Source organism: Papio anubis, chromosome 15, assembly GCF_008728515.1.
Source record: "Papio anubis isolate 15944 chromosome 15, Panubis1.0, whole genome shotgun sequence".
Lineage (NCBI taxonomy): Eukaryota > Metazoa > Chordata > Mammalia > Primates > Cercopithecidae > Papio > Papio anubis.
In genome coordinates this window covers 800,692-820,754 of record NC_044990.1, presented here as the reverse complement: position 1 = coordinate 820,754, position 20,063 = coordinate 800,692, and the positions used below count along the sequence as shown (strand labels likewise).

At 46.2% G+C, this 20,063-nt stretch overlaps 1 protein-coding gene across 5 annotated transcripts; it reads right to left on the bottom strand.

The window, feature by feature from the left end:
• Positions 1-510: 510 nt before the first annotated feature.
• GJB2 (gap junction protein beta 2) lies at positions 511-6,360 on the bottom strand. Of its 5 annotated transcripts, none has more exons than XM_003913652.4 (2): positions 5,848-6,060; positions 511-2,646 (listed from the first exon to the last, which is right to left on the bottom strand). In XM_003913652.4, the coding sequence occupies exon 2, from the start codon at positions 2,622-2,624 to the stop codon at positions 1,944-1,946; it is 681 nt and encodes a 226-aa protein (XP_003913701.1). In that variant the 5' UTR covers positions 2,625-2,646; positions 5,848-6,060; the 3' UTR covers positions 511-1,943. The 5 variants fall into 5 exon arrangements, with proteins under 5 accessions (XP_003913701.1, XP_009189862.1, XP_009189860.1 ...); XM_009191598.4 differs by lacking the exon at positions 5,848-6,060 and adding an exon at positions 6,256-6,360 and having other exon boundaries at positions 582-2,646; XM_009191596.4 differs by lacking the exon at positions 5,848-6,060 and adding an exon at positions 4,938-5,510 and having other exon boundaries at positions 582-2,646.
• Positions 6,361-20,063: the final 13,703 nt, after the last annotated feature.

The window sequence follows — 20,063 nt, the reverse complement described above, 5'->3', positions numbered from 1 at the left end:
TAGTGAGACCTTGTTTCTACAAAAAATGAAAAAATTAGTGGAGTGCAGTGGCACACTCCTGTGGTCCCAGCTACTTGGGATGCTAGGGTGGGAGGGTCACTTGAGCCTGGAAGGCAGAGGTTGCAGTGAGCCGAGGTTGTGCTATGAGTGGCATTCTGAAGGTCCACTTCTGCGATTCATCCAGGAGCTAAACGGGTCACATCCACCCAACTCAGCATTCCCCAAGGTATGTTTCCAGTCCACATGCCACATTGTCCGTAGACTGATATGCCTCAAAAACCCGGTAGAGGTGGGCATAGGGTTGGGTAGAAATCATCTGCCTCCCTTCCTTCCCCACCAGTCTTCCTGGCGACAGAAGCTTTTCCGTAACTGAGGCAGAGTGGGGGCAGACACCTTGGCAACTTACCCATTCGTGTAATGAAAAATATAAAACATTAATGTACTTACATAAAAATAGTGATAGATGAAATTAAAATTTGCTGTTCTATTAAAACTGTATTAGATTTTAAATTATTATAGAGATTATATTTTAATGTTTTAAATGTATTTGATACATTACAAAAGTATTTCAGTTACAAGCGTATCATTAAAGCTATTCTTTATTATTACAAAATGCTTTTACAATGCTATTCTTGACAACAGGAAAATACTTACCCTCACTGAAGTATGTGGAGTACCATTTTTTGGAAACCATGTCAAGCATAATGGCAATATTCAGGTTCAATCTTCCTATAGATCTGCTCAATATTTATCTAAACCTTAGCTTCTATTCTTTTCACGTTATTAGTCATATTTTCACTTAAAAAATCGGAGGCCGAAGGGGTAAGCAAACAAACTTTTCAAGTAGACAAAGCTCATCTTTAATCAACAGAATTTAGAGTCCAGTCTTTCCAAATCTGTTTTTTAACAACAGAAACTCCTCCCTCCCCTGCCCCATTTTGTCCTCCCCATTAAATGGTACTGTGTCAATAAAATTCTCAAGCGACCTCTTTAAATCAGCGTTCCTTCTGATGCTGGCTGCCATTCACCACAGTCACGGAAAAGGGAGATGTGTTGGACAGGTCTGTCATTACAGGTAGTGGTTGGTGGTACATCCAGTCTGTGTTTCTTACACAAAATTACATCTAAATATTTGACAAGAGGCCATTTGCTATCATAAGCCATCACTAGGAACTTCTAGTCTGTCTCACTTGATTGAGGCTGCAGTGTTGTTAGGTGCTATGACCACAATGAATACAACAGACAGCGTCTCAGCTGTGCTGCGAAGTATTCATAACCAAAAGGCCATATTTCAAATTAAATCATAGTAGCTAATGACATACCATTTACATATCACAATCTAAGTCTCTGAAACAGGGGGAGCATATAATGGTATCCAGAACATCTTTACATCAAAATAATCTATCATACTATAAAGTTTTCTCTTACAAAAAGTGTAACAGAGTTTAAGGCACTGGTAACTTTGTCCACTGTTAGAGATTAAAACTTCCAAAGCAAATAAAAGAACCAACGTTCACCTTTAATGTGGGGGAAATTGGCCAAAGGAACCCCATGAGGACACCCAAACCTTCTCTGTGTCCCCTGTGGAACCTGGACTTTCTCTCTCGTCCTGAGAAAGAAAAACAAATGCCGATATCCTCTGTTTAAAATATGAAAGTACCTTACACCAATAACCCCTAGCGGCCCGGGCTCTCACTGGAACTAACTTAAGTGAAAATTAAGACAGGCATAGAATTAGGCCTTTGTTTTGAGGCTTTGGGAGAGCAGAGCTCCATTGTGGCATCTGGAGTTTCACGTGAGGCCTACACGGGTTTCAAATGGTTGCGTTTAAGATCAGTATCTTTGTGTTGGGAAATGCTGGCGACTGGGCATTGACAGCTGAGCACAGGTTGCCTCATCCCTCTCACGCTGTCTATTTTTTAATCTAACAACTGGGAAATGCATTAAACTGGCTTTTTTGACTTCCCAGAACAATATCTAATTAGCAAATAACACAATTCAGTGACATTCAGCAGGATGCAAATTCCAGACACCGCAATCATGAACACCGTGAAGACAGTCTTCTCCGTGGGCCGCGACACAAAGCAGTCGACAGTGTTGGGACAAGGCCAGGCGTTGCACTTCACCAGCCGCTGCATGGAGAAGCCATCGTACATGACATAGAAGACGTACATGAAGGCGGCTTCGAAGACGACCCGGAAGAAGATGCTGCTTGTGTAGGTCCACCACAGGGAGCCTTCGATGCGGACCTTTTGGGTTTTGATCTCCTCGATGTCCTTAAATTCATTCTTTATCTCCCCCTTGATGAACTTCCTCTTCTTCTCATGTCTCCGGTAGGCCACGTGCATGGCCACCAGGAGCGCCGGCGTGGACACAAAGATCAGCTGCAGGGCCCACAGCCGGATGTGGGAGATGGGGAAGTAGTGATCGTAGCACACATTCTTGCAGCCGGGCTGCAGGGTGTTGCAGACAAAGTCGGCCTGCTCATCTCCCCACACCTCCTTTGCAGCCACAACGAGGATCATAATGCGAAAAATGAAGAGGACGGTGAGCCATATCTTTCCAATGCTGGTGGAGTATTTGTTCACACCCCCCAGGATCGTCTGCAGTGCGCCCCAATCCATCTTCTACTCTGGGCGGTTTGCTCTGGAAAAGACGAATGCACACAACACAGGAATCACTAGTTAGGATGGAACAGGGAGACTTCTCTGGGTCTGGGTAAGCAAGCAAGCTTAAATCACTTCCTGAGCAAACACCAACTCGTATGCAACCTCACCAAAACAGGTGAAGACCGAACCAACTTAGTTTGTCACAGGGTTAAATGGATAGTTCCCAAACCCTCTCGAACATGTTTTTAGGCGCTCTCTGATAAATGGTAGCTTGTTCACCTGAGTAATTCACCCAGTCTTTAAACACATCATAAAAATTTGCTGTGTCAGGGAGTGTCACAAAGTACTCGTTAGCTGAAAGGCACTCTTGGGTTCTGACCGGACCCCTGCATCCTCTGCAGAGCTTCCTTGGGTCCTCCTGACTCTGCACAAGTTACTCAGCATTCAGCAGCTGCACTGATTTGCAGTCTCAAGTTTTGGCTGTACCACTGGGGCTGATACTAGCTTGGGCCAACCTTGCTCAAAGGCTGAGAGGCCAAGTACAGGAGAACCGTGAGGATCAGATGTAACTTATAGCTCCCCTATCTAGTCTCTCTGCTGAGCCACTTTCCTTAACGTCTTGAATTAATTTTCACAGACTTGGCATGTAGCAGTGAAACTGTTGTTACCAGTGGTTAAGTTTACATTTGAGGCACCCCGAGTTAAAATTTTACAAAGCACCTTGCTTCCTTCTACATGAAAGGAAGAAGTTATGAATGCCCTCTTCATGGAGGAAAGCCACTGTGAGCGTAGACTTTCATGTAGGTTTTGTGGATGGCTTGGTGGCCTCACTGTCAGGCTGGCACTGACCGCTCAGTTAGCATATCTGTTTTGACAAGTGCTGCAACAGTGCATTATAATTGTGGGCTGTGGTTTTAATTTCAAAGTGTTTCTTAAAAGACACATTATTTTAAAAGGACAGAAAATTCAACTCCCCCGGTTACTGGCCGACTAAGCGACGTCACTGCACTGCAGTTCAGCGCTGAAGCTTGGGGGAGTCCCACACTCCTTACTGCAAGTGGATGTGGAGAGGCCCGTGGATAACCTGCCGTGAGCCCGTGGCCTTCTTTTCATCCCAGGATGTGAACTATCTTCACTGATTCATAGTTACACCCTGCCTGCCACAACTAACCCTCTCCTAAACAAGATTCCACCCTCTCCACAATCCAGATGAATCATCTCTTTTCCACCCTTCAGAGCTGGTAGTGAACCCTCCTCCTCCTTTTACTTAAAAGCATCCTCCTCTCCTCATTTTAGGCAAGTTGCGTCCTGTTTTCTGATGGACTCCGGAAGCAGGGTCGTAGTGAATGTCTTTCATGACCCAGAGTCACTGCCACGGTGCACCAAGGTCAGGCCGAAACCACGTAGTGTCACCTTGGTCAGAGGCGACAGGAGAGAGGTGGCCAAGAAAGTTACATCAGGTTGACACAGGCCGGTGAAACACAGCCCCACTAAGCTTGGGAAAGACAAACATCATTGGAAAAAAAATATTTTAGCCCAGACTCAGCACTGACCCATTGAAATCCAGACTGGGAAGCCCTTAGGTGAGCTGGTTGTCCTGCTAAAGCACCTGTGGCTCAGGTCAGTACCCTCCCGACAGCAGAACCACTGAGGGCAGCAACATTCCGGTTTTAACAAAAGCATCTTAGGGAATTAGACATTCTTCATTGGCCCTCACTGAGTGGAAAACAGGATACTCCCCGAAGTAAACTGTCGCCTGGTTTACACCTGGCCAAGAATATGGGGCTGCAGGAGGAGGGGTTTATCCTTTGCCCTCTTCTACCTGCCAAACCCAGGTCATATACCCTTCGACAGACCTGTCCAGTTACCATCGGCTGAGAAAAATACAGTTCCAAGAAACCCTATATTGTTCTTTTATAAAGCTTGAGCTGAAGCTACCTGTTTTAAAGATCCTTTTTCAGGAAGGGGAGTAAATTTTAATTTACTAATTAATTTACTAATGGGCTAGGGGGTCATGGGTTAAAAGGGCTCAGAAGCAGGATGAAGTTGTTTTCAATATTCAAGTCAGAGGAGGAGCTGCCCTCCTGGCCTCCCGACCCTGGGCGGTTACATGCGGCTTCCTACCGGGCCTACGCCACCGCACACCGCCTGGAGAGCTGCCAGAGGCCAGAGGAGGAGTTGGTTCAGTTCCTTAGGGAAGACACTGGGTGTATCACCAAGTTCCAGAAAAGACAAAAGGGACTCTTCACCCCTTAATTTCTCCACCCTTAGGTGATGGGTGGTCGACCTTGCCTGGCTGCCCCCAGAGGGTTCCTCCACCCTTCTCACCAGTGTCTGAAATTGTGACAGGCTTTGCACAGCAGTTTCGAAAGGGACCTGAGGTCACATGGGGACACGGCCGTGCCACCCTTCTCAAGTCCCAGGTGCATGGACACAGAACCCAGCTGTCAGCAGCTGTTAGGTGAGCGCTGTTCAGGCTGCCTTTCTCCTGCAGTGGGGCAGGATCGAGGCACGGATGCAACCGTCCTGAAGACGCGGGTCTCAGCCGCACCCCTCCTCTTTGCAAACAAGGGTCCTAAAAATTTTCTTTCTAGCCGGGGCGCACAGCCCGGAAACAAACCCTCGTGAAGTGTTTAGGAAAAAGGGAAGCCACCGAAATCTTGGCCCCGGTTCGGCCGGGGTCGGCGGGCTCCGCGTTAGTTCCAGGCAAACTCCGCCCAGACCTCTGCCCGGCGCTGTTTCTGCAGGAGCCGCTCCCGGAGGTAAAGGTCAGTTCCTGCCGCGGAGGCTTCCTGCTTCTCCCGCGAAACGAGCGTGACTTCGGAGCTAAGCTTTCGGCCAGTTTAAAACGTTTGGTGTCAGTGGGTCAAGTAGCCACGCGGCTGCGCTAGCGTTCCCCAAAGGGGCATCGGCGGCACCACAAACCTCGCGCTGGCGGCTCGCCCCCGCCTCCTTCCCTCCCGCGCGCACCCGGCCCCACTCGCACCCCGGTCGGTGCCATCGCGTCCACTTCCCCGGCGCGCCGCGGCCGGTCCGGCCCGGCCGCCCGATTCCAGCCCCGGAGCTCGGCCGCAGAAACGCCCGCTCCGGAAGGCGGCCCTCGTCCCCGGACCCAGGACGCGCGCTGGTCCAGCCCCCCGGTTCCCCGAGACCCACGCGGCCGGGCACCCCCTCTGGGTCTCGCGGTCCCTCCCCGTGCCGGGTTCCTGGCCGGGCGCTCCGGGGCCGACGGGCTCACCTGCGTCGGGAGGCAGCGCGCGGCGGGCCGGGGCGGGGGTCTCGGCGTTGGGGTCTCCGCGCTCCTGAGCGGGTCCTGGGCCGGGCGCCGCCGAGGGGCTCCGAGTCAGGGAGAAGAGCGCGCGGGCGCTGCGGGGCCGCAACACCTGTCCCGCCGCGGCGCCTTTTAACCGCACCCCACACCCCGCCTCTTTCCCGGGAGCCTGGGGAAGTTACGGAGGGGGCGGCGCCGCGGGCGGGGCGCGCCCGGCCTCCGGGTCCCCAGAGCTTCCCGTGTCCACGAACCCACGACCGCACCCCGAGAGCCCCGAACCCCCCGAGTCCCCTTCGAGGCCCCGAGTCTCCGAGTTCCTTTGAGCCCCCATGAGTTCCCCAAGTGCCCCCAGCGCCCCGAGTCTCCCCCGGTTACCCCGAGCGCCGCCTCCTCCAGCCCTTGGGTGGCCCGGGAGGAGCGGGGGCGGCCGAGCGTCGGGACCCCCAGGCAGCGGCGCCCCAGGCCCTGGCTCCGGCGCTTGCGGCGGGCGGGGTTCGGGGCTGGCTGCCGTCGTTCTTCTCTACTCCGCCTGGCGCGAGAGCACTGGGCGTTCAAAGCGCTTCTTTAATGTTTTATTGTTGGAGAAACAGGCGTTCGTCCAAGGACTGAAGACCTGTTCGGGTCGCGGAGGCTGCGCGCGAGGCTCTCGCGGGGGGTCTAGGCTGGGTCGCGGGGCGGTGCCCTCGGAATGGGGGTTAACGGTGACCGGGGAGGGGGCGCCGCCGGTGCTGGCGAAGTCCCCGCAAAACCTCAGCAACCCGCACGAACGCCTTCTCCAATTTCCGATTTGATTCGATTACTTTCAACGATGTGTCAAGGACTAAGGTTGGGGGCGGTGGGGGCGACAAGCCTCGCCTTTGCCGTGGCCGGCAGGGGGGTCCCGCCGTCTGCGGAGGTCGCCCCCCGCGGCCCCGGCCCAGCCAGCTTCCTCCTCTTTTCACAGCTAGGGAACTGCAAGGGGGTGTCTCGGTTTGGGGTGAGGAGGCCCGGAGTTTTCAGAAAGGAGAGAGGGCAGCTGAGATCTCCCAAGCCCCTTCCTGCTGGATGCGCGCAGCGCGAAAGGGGGGCGCGGACGGGATTCCGCGGGGGGCCGCGGGGCGGCTGGGTCTGCACCGCACACCCGCTGGGCGCTTTCTGGACACCGCAGCTTTGTCTCACGTTAGGAGGTCTCGGTGCTTGCATTTGGTTGGGGATTTTGATGTCTTGAGATACAAATGACCGAAGACAGATGTGCACAGCGCGAGCGGATGAGGAGCTAAGATGTGCAGAGCAGGCCGGGTGGGGACCCCCGGGGACGTCTCCCCCCACCCCCGCCCCACCTCGGGCACCCACTTCGCGAGTTTTGCAGAGGGGAGCCAGGTCAGAGGTGCAGCCGGGTCCCCTCGCGCTCACGTTTTTACCCGGGTCAATTCGAAGTTAAGTGGAAATGGTAATTAATCCTGACACGTCAGAGCTGGCCTCAGAGTGGATTTCCTGTGATTGCCACCATTATTAGCATTGACTTTTCCTTGAAAAACGGGCGCCCCGTGGCCATGGGCCGACCTGGGCAGTTTCTGCAGGGATGAGCGTAGAGTTTTGGGTCGCGGGTTACCACCTACTTTCCGGCTCCAGGTCTTAGTCTAAGAGGGAGTGTCTGCTCATGAAGAGGCAAAGCACCAAGAGCTGCCAAAAAGCCTTGCATGGCCCATCTGAGAGATGTGCTGAGTCGGCTGGCTAAAAATGACAGGCAAAGCCTGCGGGGTGGAGCGGCTTTCTCGGCCTGAGCACATCTTGGTTGAGCCAGAGGTGACTTGGGGTGGGGTGGTGTGGGTGCCAGTTGGTGGGTTCTCCCTTTAATTTCTCAAGAGCTATGCTGTTTATGAGTCTGTTGGAGTCCTGGTTGGTGGGAATGAAGGAAGGTTCTAGAACTATTGTGGGAAGCTCGCTAGTAAAGATGGTTTGGAGATTGGAAGTTGACTGACTTTCCCCCATTGAAAAATGTCACCTGAGAGTTTATTGTCTGTGTCACGATGACAGGCTCAACTTTCTTTTCCTTGTTTTCTTTGATTTAGTTCTCCTTATGTGCAAAATTACTGTGTGATGTTGGCTAGTCGTATTATCACAGCCACTCCGTGTTTTCAGGATTTATAGCTAGAAGTCCTACAGCACTTAAGTCTTCACTTACAGATCAGCGCTTGCTTTTATTCTGTTCTGTATGGTTTCTGTTGTTTTCCTGTGAGCTGGTGTTCTCTTCCCAACTAGGCTGAGGACTCCTCTAGGGCAGGACATTATATGCATGTCCCAGTGTAGGGGAGGAGAAAGAGGAGAGGTGAGGTGGGAAGAGGGTGAGGGAAGGCTTGGATATTTGAAGTCATTTACAAATGAGCTTAGACATAGATCCAATTAACAGATCACACCACAAATTAATGATTAAACAAATCCTGAAATTATTTTGTAAATTACACACTTACATTGCTGCATTTTTTTTTTCTGTTGAAAGCATTACTTTTAACAGAAATGGAAACATTGAAAATAAACCATGATTTTCTCACCTTTTATGTCTTCATCTCTTAATGTACCAGTCCCTAGAGAACCTGAAGCCCAATCCTGTGTTCCTCCACCCCAGCCACCCAGCCCCGTGGTGAGAGCACAGGAGCTTAGGACAGTCCTGCTGCCTGCAGCACACAACTTTGTCTCATTGACCCGCAGGGACGGACCAGATGGAGAAGGTGTTTTTGATGGAAAACTCACTGTGGTGTCTGCCTGATTGATCTTGAATGATGGCAAGTGGGCACTTATCAGGTAACTATTGATGATTAACTGACAAGGATCTGTGAAGGCTATACTTTGTCACTTCAGAGTGCCAGAGATACCTATCAGTAATATTTTCACGTCTATGCTTAGTATACCATGCAGGTAAATCCCAGGCGATTATCATCGAGCTGAACTTTCATGCAGATGTTTAAAGTGATGTACTTGTAAGGTTATAAGGTGAAAATGCTAATGTTTAAAGCTATTTGGCATTTTGACAGTTGTTTTATAAATGAACCAAAAAGAAAGAAGTTGCTATTGTGCAATAAATCAGTGTGAGACAAATCATATTTCTTAATAATTCAAGTGACTGCTTGCCAACTGACTGATGGAACGGCCCCGCGAATTCCTGCTGGGAAGGGTGCTCTAAATATACATTAAACATGTCTCGGTTGCATTTCCGACTCATGAATCACACGTAGGTGATGGCAGAAAATGATGCAAGATGCGAAGAGACTGTCCTACCACTTGGCAGTTTTAGGGCAAGTTGGATTCATTGACTGTCTTCAAGAGCCATTAGTTAATGGCTCACATTCCCTTTTCTTGCCTTGCTGTTGAAATATTAATAATATTAATAATAACTGGCAAAAAGAGAAACTTTAGCTCCCCTCAAAATAGCAGTTGGAAACTGACAAGCCCCTGGCATCTCTGGTTAATTAATAACTTACACATGATATTGTAATTTTAATGCAGGAGTGGCTCCACTGTGATCCTTTGTGGATAATTATTACAGGGAACACGATTTCACTACAATTTCTCTCTGTGTAATTGAACCACACCCTGACTTATGTTTTCTGAAAATTGTTAAAGTCAGGTCTTTTAGGGAAAATCAGTTGTTCCATTCAAAGAGTTAAAAAAAAAAAAAAAGAAAAGAAAAAAAAGAAAAAAATTCCAGCCTTCAATAATTTAATTGCTCTTTGCTTCCAAACTGAAGACATCTCATAAAATTCTAATTGCCAAGTTGTGACTGAAATTATTATCGGCTTTTAAATTTTCCTCATTCTATTCTTATCTTCACACGTACAATCTTTTGGGGGAAATTCGAATTGCTGGATGTGTCTCCATTTCAAGGCAATGGTAGAGTTAGTTGATCTCCTTGGTTTTCCTGAATGGACACGTGCTCTTACTCACAAATATATCCATGCAGTTATTTTATGATTATCTAGGCAGACTGTGGAGAAATTACAAAGATATTTCCAACTGTATTTGTGTCAAAAAGCACATTTTGGTCAGAAATGAATCCAGAGCTGTAACTCCCTAAATAGGTAATTTTTTTAAAAATTTACTTCTATTGAATATAAAAAGTAAATTCTGTAAATTATGGTGGCTTGTCAACATGGAAATTCTGGATCTTTCACAAGGAAGCAAAAAAGAGCTCTACATTCTAGCTCTGGCTACAAAAATGTGCTATCATCTTGAAGGGCTTCTGGAACAAGTTAGAATAGAGTCAACACTCATGAGCTGCTGTAGCAAAAGATGTAGGATTGACAAGGGCAGTAGAGCGATGACTCCTGGCTGTGTTGTATTTGATGGACGACAGTAGCTTTTCACAAAATGCTCATTTGGATGTTTCAAATGAAAACGTTTCACTTTCTAGAACCAATTTCGTGGTCAGTTTAGCTCCTGAGGCCCCAGTCAGAGGGGTATTCTGTAGCTTGCAAAGCCTCTCTTTGGGGATCGGACATGGAGTCTGTGGTCTTAGAATTCAGAACTGGGATAATGTGTTAGCCACTCATCTAAGCCATTCCTTATACGCTTTCAGAGCCATCTCCACTGTGGGGAAAGAAGTTCTTTGTGTTCTCTCATTCAGTCTCATTCTAAAAAAAAAAAAAAAAAAAAAAAAAAAAGGGCTGTTGCAGTACCCAGAGCGCACAGTAGATGGCACTGACACTTGTCGGAAAGCTGTGCGCACTCAGGAGGTGGGAGAAAAATCAGTAGGTAAACTTTTCTTCTAGTCTAGCGTGGCTGCGTCTGACCTTATTAATGGGCTGAGAAATAGATTTCTTTCCTATCTTTTTCTTTTTTAAATGAAATTAAATGAAGTATAAAAGAATATGAGAATGTGTTGCTATTAGCAAGGGTAAGTAATGCTTTAGGAAACGTTTGGTTCATGTGTGTGCTTTCAGACTGATGTGTGTCCTGGATCCAGTGTGAAATGTACTTTGGTCTGTAGGTCTCTGCCACAGAAAAGTTGGAAAGCCCCTGTTGTATTCCATTTCCAGGGCAACAAAAGACACCACTGTCACCTCATGTGAAATGGGGTTGTTATTAAGAGGAGAGACAGCAGGGCTTCAAGGGCAGCCCCAGCTCTGCTGTGCTTTAAGTTCACAGTCCACTGATCCCAGAAACCCCAGGTTGGTGAGATTTATTTGGGGAGGGGCTGCTTAGGACCATCATTTCAGTTTGGAAAAAGACGTCCACCGGGCTCCTCTTTGTGATCTGAGAAGCAATAGCAATATTTAGTTAGGTCTTTTACTAACTTAATATAATTGTCTAAAAAAGGATAGGAGTAAAACTTTGATATGTAGTACGCTCAGAAATCGTCGATCAGTCATTTTAATGGGTTCCATATTTAAAGAACCAGATAGAGACTTTTCATGTCAAACGTATGCATTGAACAATTATGCTTTTGAAAAGAGGAGGCAATCAACATAATGGTTTATATCGTCTCTTTATTGGCTTTGAAGTGAATCAGTGATGGTGGGGAGTTTAGCTTACTAGGCTATTGCTATTAGTGCTATGGGGCTCTAGTACACATAGCTTTCATGGGTGAAGATGGCATTGGCCATCTCAGTCACCATCTGATGGGAAACGTTCACTTACTCTTACAGGCTGCATGATATTCCATGTAGGTAATTAGGTGGCTGGGCTTTAGAAAGACACAGCCTCTGCTTACAATTTACGGTAGTTCCCCATTCCAAGGCCCCCAGTGGATGCCTGAAACCTCAGATGGTACTGAACCCTCTATATACTCTGTTTTTTCCTATACATACAAACCTACCATGAAGCTTAATAGTAAGATATTAACAATAAATAATAATAAAACGGAACATCTATAACAATGTATTGTATAACAATATATTGTAATACAATTTTTGTGGATTGTAGTCTCTCTCTCAAAATGCTATCATATTTTCCAACTGTGGTTGACTACAGGTAATGGAACCACAAAAACTGAAACAGTGGATAAGAGGGACACTCCTGTACCAAAGAAAAAAAGTAGAGTGTTGCAGCTGGGATGGCTTTACTGCACAAAATATACTTCAAAACAAGGAAACTACCAGAGTTAAAAATAGAGTGTTCAATAACACAATTGAATGACTGAGTTAGACTGCATAAGTGACACACAAAACAACATAAATATAAATGAAGGAATCTCTGGGTATAATCTGGTGCAAAGGTGATTGTGTTAATCACTAATCCAGAAATTGCTATCCTGAAGTGTGCCAAATGCTTTATGTTTATTTTGTTACATAGCTCTATAAAGAAAGGATTTTTAATACCATTCTACAGAAGTGGAAAGTGAGTCTTAAGACTCAAAAAACTTTAAAAACTACAATGAAGTAACAACTTTTACTAATTCCTTTTGTGTTTTTCCAGAATCTCTCTATATATAGGAATGTGATATGAATCTATATGTGAATTGATTCTACATGAATATTGATGACTTTTATTCCCCCTTTTGCACATAAGATAGAATATTTTACATACTATTCTACACTTTGCTTTTCTTAACGTATCATGGGATCTTTTTATATAGGTGAACAAAGAGTTTCTTCACTCTTTCACACAGTTTCATAGTATTCCTTTATATGATTATGTAATCATTTAATTAAAAACCCTTTTTGATGGGTGTTTGGATTATCTCTAATATTTTGCTGTTACAAACAACAATATGACTTCTACTTCCAATTAAAATATAGAATGCAAAATACCATTATTCATATGATAACAGCAACAAAAAACCCTGATACAATAAAAATCATACTTATTTGTGGCAATTACCAAAGAACAGTGGAGAGGGTACGCTTTGATGAGCTGAATTACTGGGCATGACGGTGAGCAGAGAGCCCACAGCTTCTTTCACACTTGAGGGAAAGTACCTGATTTCTGTGTGGGAAGGTGGAGAAGCAGGCCTCTATGAGTGAAGAGACTTCATACCTTTAAGAAAAATCTGCCAAAAGATTTGGAGCTGGGTTGGAATTTAGAAGTCCACCAAATGCAAAAATAGTTTGGCTCAACGTCACCCCCATCCGTGATTTTACTGCAAAAGTGGCCGTGGAGGCAAGACTGGAAAACAGTTAAACAATTTCATAGTGCTTGAATTGTGGAGCCATGTTAGATGCAAGGAAAGCCAAAATGATATGAAATCTACGTCTCAACCTGCTTCCAGCTCACACACTAGGAGAACCAAAGAAACCAGCCATTATACAGTGGCGGCATAGGAAATTCAGGTTAGGAGCAAAGTAAAATGTCCTTGTTTCCATTAGATATCAGTGGTGCACTCAATTTAGTGAACACTACCGCTCAGTCTCAGCTCAACCTGACTCTTGATGAAATCTGATCAGATTCTCATTCCAGCCAACTGGCAGAGAGCAAGGGACTTGCACTCACTACAAAAACAAAAACAAAACACTCCTGGATAGTCTTTTATATGCAATGTCTAACATTCAGTAAAAAAATTACAAGATGTGAGAAAATAGGAAAATGAGATGCATATCAGGAGGAAAAAAAAACAGTCAATAGAAGCAGATTCACTACATATTGAAAATAAAAGCATGGGAAAATGTACATATACGATGCAAACTTAAATTATAGGGAAGCTGGGGTGGTTTTACTGCACAGAATATACTTCAAAGCAAAGAAACTACCAGAGTTAAAAAGACATTTCAAATGGTGAAAGGGTCTTTTCATCAAGAAGACATCAATCTTGGCCAGGCGCGGTGGCTCACACCGGTAATCCCAGCACTTTGGGAGACTAAGGTGGGCAGATCGCCTGAGGTCAGGAGTTCAAGACCAGCCATGGCCAACATGGCAAAACCCCGTCTCTACTAAAAATACAAAAAATTAGCTGGGCGTGGTGGTGGGCACCAGTAATCCCAGCTACTTGGGAGGCTGAGGCAGGCAGAATCATTTGAACCTGGGAGGCCGAGGTTGCAGTGAGCTGAGATCATGCCATTGCACTCCAGTCTGGGCAACAGGGCAAAATTCCATCTCAAAAAAAGAAAAAAAGAAGACATCACTCTTAAATGCATATTCCCTAAGTAACTGAGATCCAAATTACATGAAGCAAAATTAAGAACACTAAAGGGAAAAATGATAAATCCATATTCATAGTTATCATAACTGAGTAATTGACAGAACATGTATATAATAAAAATCAGTAAGGATCTAGAAGATCTAAGGAATACTATCAGCTAATTTGATCTCACATTTACAGAACACCAAGTTTAGCAACTGCACAATACACACTGTTTTCAAGTGAAATAAGGCTGACTGATTAAAAATCAACTCTTGGTTGGGCGTGGTGGCTCACGCCTTTAATCCCAGCAGTTTGGGAGGCCAAGGCAGGTGGATCATCAGAGGTCAGGAGTTCGAGACCAGCCTGGCCAAGATGGTGAAACCCCTTCTCTACCAAAAATATAAAAAGTTAGCCGGGTGCGGTGTTGGGCGCTTGTAATCCCAGCTACTCCGGGGGCTGAGGCAGGAAAATCCCACTCGAACCCAGGAGGCAGAAGTTGTAGTGAGCCAAGGTTGTGCCATTGCACTTCAGTCTGTGGAACAAGAGTGAAACTCTGTCTCAAAATTAAAAAAAATAAAAATAAAAATAAATAAATAAATAAATAAAAATTTTAAAAAATCAACTCCTAAGTTTGTTAAAAATACAGATTTCAGCCCGAGGCCGGTGGCTCAAGCCTGTAATCCCAGCACTTTGGGGGCCCGAGGCGAGTGGGATCCACACGAGGTCAGGAGATGAGACCATCCTGGCTAACCGCGGTGAAACCCGTCTCTAAAAAATACAAAAAACTGGCAGGCGAGGTGGCTGTAGTCCCAGCTACTTTCGGGAGGCTGAGGCAGGAGAATAAGCGTGAGCCGGGAGGCCAGAGCTTGCAGTGAGCTGAGACCCGGCCACTGCACTCCAGCCTGGCGACAAGAGCAGACTCTGTCTCAATACAGATTTCTGGGTTGTGCAGCCAGTGGTTCTGATCCAGTAGATTTGGAAAGCCATGGGCTATAGTCTGTAATTACTTGGTTCTTATGATCTTATAACTGGACTTACTTCTTATGGATTGAATGTTTGTATCCCCCCTGAAATTCCTGTGTTGAAATCCTAGGAGGTGGGGTCTTGCGGAGGTGATTAAGGGGAATAGAATTAGTGCCCTTATGAAAGATCCCAGAGAGCTCCCTTGCCCCTTCAGGCATAGGAGGGCACGGTGAGAAGGCGGTGTCTGTGAACTAGGAGGCAGCCCTCACCAGACACCAAATCTGGTGATGTCTGATTTTGGACTCTCAGCCTCCAGAACGGTGAAAAATACATTTCTGTGGTTTATAAGCCCCCCAGTCTATGGTATTCTCTTATAGCGGCCTGAACGGATTAGGACAGCACTATTTTGACGAATGTACTTCTGGGGAAACTTAGGATCTTGATCCCATTAACATGAGCTGCGACTGAAGGTGTCTGTCTTCAGCACGTAGAAATGTGGTGTATGGGGAGGAAACATGAAGTGTTCCATTTTAAATCCCACATGTCTGTTAAGGAGGTTAGAGCCTGTGGCACACTTTCAGCCAAGAGCCTCTCTCTGATATTAATTCTGGACCTAAATAGTTTTTGACAAGTGCCAGGCAGACCCCTTCATGAGCAGAGTCTAGAAGACTCATAGGTCTCTCTTAACGGCTGAAGTTCAGCCAGAAACAGCCAATTCCCCTCTGGATTTATGCCTTCTCTTTAGTGAACATTGAAGAGTTGAATAGATACTGGCTACCAGTGGGAAGAGACTGTTTCATGTTGTATTAATATATTTCAAATAGAAAACTAATGTCTAAGTTAATAAGAGATGAATAAAAAGTAAATGGTATACAAAGAAATAATTATTTACAGCTGACTGCTAACCACAATTTAAAATGCTACAATAATCCTGAATCTATAAACTTAAAAGTTAGGTTAGGAAAAAGTTAGAAATCAATCATACCTAGAAATAATTTAGATTGACAAGCACCTGCACATTTCTGAGGCTGATTAATGATAGCGTGTCTGCTGTCTGCAGTATGATCTTTAAAGACACTCTTGGCTGTAGTTTCACAGTTAATTTAATTCCTCATCTTGGTGAGATTTTCCCACTGCTCTCTGCCATCTGAATGGTTTCAAGGTCTTCTGTTACTTCACCAACTTTTTCCCTATTAAAATGGCCTGAAAAGGCCTTGGCCAGCCTGCTGTGTTCTTCCATCAGCATTCACCTAAGTACTCCTCATGGGTGGGAGAAACCATGGCAACAGCAGTTCTGGCGCATAGGGAGGTTATTCACAGGCCTTCAGAAAGCTACCAGCAGGTCCCTCACAGTAAGGAAGCCTCTTCCCTTCCCAGCTGCCATGCCACAAAGTCAGGAGAAAAAGGATTGGTATTTCAGATGACGATTAGTTCAACATCCACCTACTGGGGCTCAGTATGTGAAGGATCACGTTGAGGCAGGAGCATAGGGAATGAGATCAGCTCTTCTCTGTCCAGGAGCCCCTGCCCGAGTGGAGAAGCAGAGAGAAGTTAGCAAAGCAGAAACACCCTCAGAGCACCCTGGGGAGGAGGGTCCGGAGGGACGATGCTGCCTGGGGGGAGGCAGGAGAATCCTCAAAAAGGAGACGTTGAGCTGGTCTAGAAGGACAGGGTGGAGGAGGGGACAGGCAGGCAGGCCACTCCAGGTAGAAGAGAGCTTGTGCAATGCCCAGAGGTGAGGATAAGAAAATGAACAGCAAGTGACCTTAGGAAGGTTGAAAATGGGGAGCATGGAGACTCCCCATCACTCTCAGACTAATATCCTCCATTAATATAGATGCAAACATTCTTAATAAAATAGTAACAAATAAAGCTTCGTACTATATAAAGAGAATTACACACCACGACAAAGTGAGGTTCATTCCAGGAATGTAAGGCTGGTTTAATGCTGAAACAACAGTCAAGTCAGGAAGCTGAGGTGGGAGGATCGCTTGAGACCAGGAAGTTGGGGCTACAGTGATCTATGATCATGCCACTCCAGCCTGGATCACAGAGCAAGACCTTGTCTCAAAAAAAATTGAAAATTAAATAAAACTAATATTTTACTGGATTCCCACATACTGCCCAACCTAACCATGGTTCTCCTGCCCCACTTCCACCTGCCCATCTATCTCCTGCACTGGCTTCTCTTCCTCTCTCCATCCTCAGGTAAAGTTACTCCAAGAACCTTTCATTACTCACCCTGCAGTCTTCCTCAGCAACCTTGTTTATCTGCACAATTACCCTATGAGATATGAGCATCATTTTACAGATAAGGGCACTGCGGTCAGAAAGGTTGAATAGAGGCTGGGCACGGTGGCTCACGACTGTAATCCCAGCATTTTGGGAGGCCCAGGTGGGGAGATCACCTGAGATCAGGTGTTCGAGACCAGCCTGGCCAACATGGTGAAACCCCGTCTCTAATAAAAATACAAAAATTAGCCGAGTGTGGTAGTGGGCACCTGTAATCCCAGCTACTCGGAAGGCTAAGGCACAAGAATTGCTTGAATCTGGGAGGCAGAGGTTGCAGTGAGCCGAGATCATGCTACTGCACTCCAGCCTGGGCAACAGAGTGAGACTCAGTCTCAAAAAAAGGAACTAGTTCCTTTGCCTTTCTATTATATGAATGAATCCATTATAAGGATTATTTTAGAATAATCTCATCTATGTATTCAAAAACTTTTGCTGGGATTTTGATACAAATGGCATTAAACCTGTATATCGTTTTGAGGAGAATTTACATCTTTACTATGTTGACTGTTGTTTTTTGAGATGGAGTCTTGCTCTGTCACCCAGGCTGGAGTGCAGTGGCGCGATCTCGGCTCACTGCAAGCTCCGCTTCCCGGATTCACACCATTCTCCTGCCTCAGCCTCCCAAGTAGCTGGGACTACAGGTGCTGCCACCACGCCCAGCTAATTTTTTGTATTTTTAGTAGAGACGGGGTTTCACTGTGTTAGCCAGGATGGTCTCGATCTCCTGACCTCGTGATCCACCCGCCTCGGCCTCCCAAAGTGCTAGGATTACAGGCGTGAGCCACTGTGCCTGGCCCAAGAGTTTTAAAAGAATTGTTGGAAGAAGACACCTGAGAAGAAGCCATCAGATATGGCGTTCAGAAAGTCATCGGGGCTGACAATGGCTTCGGTTCAGTAGTGAAGGTGGGCCCAGATTCATTGTCATGAAATAGGTGGGGAAAGAGGAAGTAGGTGCTGCCATTCTCAGAATCTTGATGGCAGGGTGTGGAGAGACCAGGCTGTAGCTCAAGAGGGAGGAACTTTTAGAGGTTAAAGGGCAGGAAGAAACTAAAGACGAAGAGACTGAAAGTGAAAGAGAGAGGAAGATTGTTTCCATATCTTGTCCGTTGTGAATCAGCTGCAGTGAACACAGGTGTGCAAATATTTCTTTGAGATCCTGGTTTTAACTCTTTTGGGCATATCCCCAAAAGTGCAATTGCTGGATCATTTGGCCATTTCACTTTTGATATTTTAAGGAGCCTCCGTCCTGCCTTCCATAATGCTGCACCCTTCTTCGTTCCTGCTAACAGTGCATGAGAACTCCATTTGCCCCACATCTTCACCAACACTCATCCTTTGTTTCTGTTGTGTTTTGTTTTTTGATAATAGCCATCCTAACAGGTGTAAGGTGATATCTCATGATAGTTTAGACAGTTAAATGAAAACGGAAAGTATGGTATATCCATATGATGGAATACTATTCAACCTTAAAAAGGAAGAAAATCCTGCCGTCTGGGGCAACATGGATGAACCCAGAGGACATTATGCCAAGTGAAATAAGCCGGGCACAGGAAGGTAAATATTCCTGATCATACTGATGTGTGTCTAAAACAGTCAATCTCTGAGTAGCAAAGAATCCAACAGCAGTTTCCAGGGTTGGGGAGGGGTGTGGATTTAAGGAAGTGGGGATATAAAGTTTCAGTGATGCTAGAAGAGTACGTTCTAGAGATCTTCTGCACAGCATCCTGCCCATAGTGAACAATACGTATTGTGCACTTCAGAATACCTTAAGAGGATAGTTCTCATGTTAAATGTTCTTACCACAAAAAAACAAACAAACAAAAACAAAACAAAACAAAAAAAAACCAATGCAACACAGGAGCCTTTTGGAGGTGATGGGTATGTTTATTACCTTGATTATGGTGCTGGGTGTCCCGGGTGTTTCCATAGGTCCAAACCCATCAAATTGGGCCCTTTAGATATGGGCAGTTCTGTGTATATCCATTTTACCTGAATTTATTGTTTAAAAAAGAAGAGAGGGAATGGAGGGGCCAACCGCAGCAGCTGGGGGAGAGGTGGGGAGAAGATGCCTCTTCCATTCGTATGGGGATTATTGCCAAGGCTGTGTTATTTGCCCCGATCTTCCCCACTTCCTATGGGCTTCATGCAATACTTGTACAACCAGCGATTTAAAAAGAAAGGAACAGGGCTGGAAGCGGTGGCTCACGCTTGTAATCCCAGCACTTTGGGAGGCCGAGGAGGGCGGATCACTTGAGGCCAGGAGTGGAGACCAGCCTGGCCAACATGGTAAAAGCTCATCTCTACTGAAAGCATAAAAATTAGCCAGGCGTGGTGGCGCACGCCTGTAATCCCAGCCACTTGGGAGGCTGAGGCAGGAGAATCGCTTGAACCTGGGAGGCAGAGGTTGCAGTGAGCCAAGATTGTGCACTGCACTCTAGCCTGGGCTACAGAGTGAGGCTCCATCTCAAAAAATAAAAATAAAAAGAAATCAAATAAAAAGAAGGGAACATCCCAGGAAAAGCAGGGATTATGAATGCCAACTGGATTGTTTTAGTGTGATGATTAAATTGTGATTTTGCTTTAAAAGCTTAGTCCTTGTTTTTATAGATTGGTACTAAAATATTTATGGATGAAATATTTTGGGATTTGCTTTAGACTAAAGAAAATGAGAAGTGTATTTTTGTTTCTCTGGAGCAAGTTTCTGAAGGAGATCCTGGAGGAATCAACATGCCACACCAAGCCCACATCTGTGTTCACCGTCTGCCGGGTGTCCCCATGGGCGGTGTATCATGCTGTGTCCTTTTATGCAGGGAGTGAGTTCACGGGTGTGCCGTTGCTCCCAGGAGCCATCAGTCTGCACCTGCCTCACCCACACCCACACTAACGGTATCTGTGT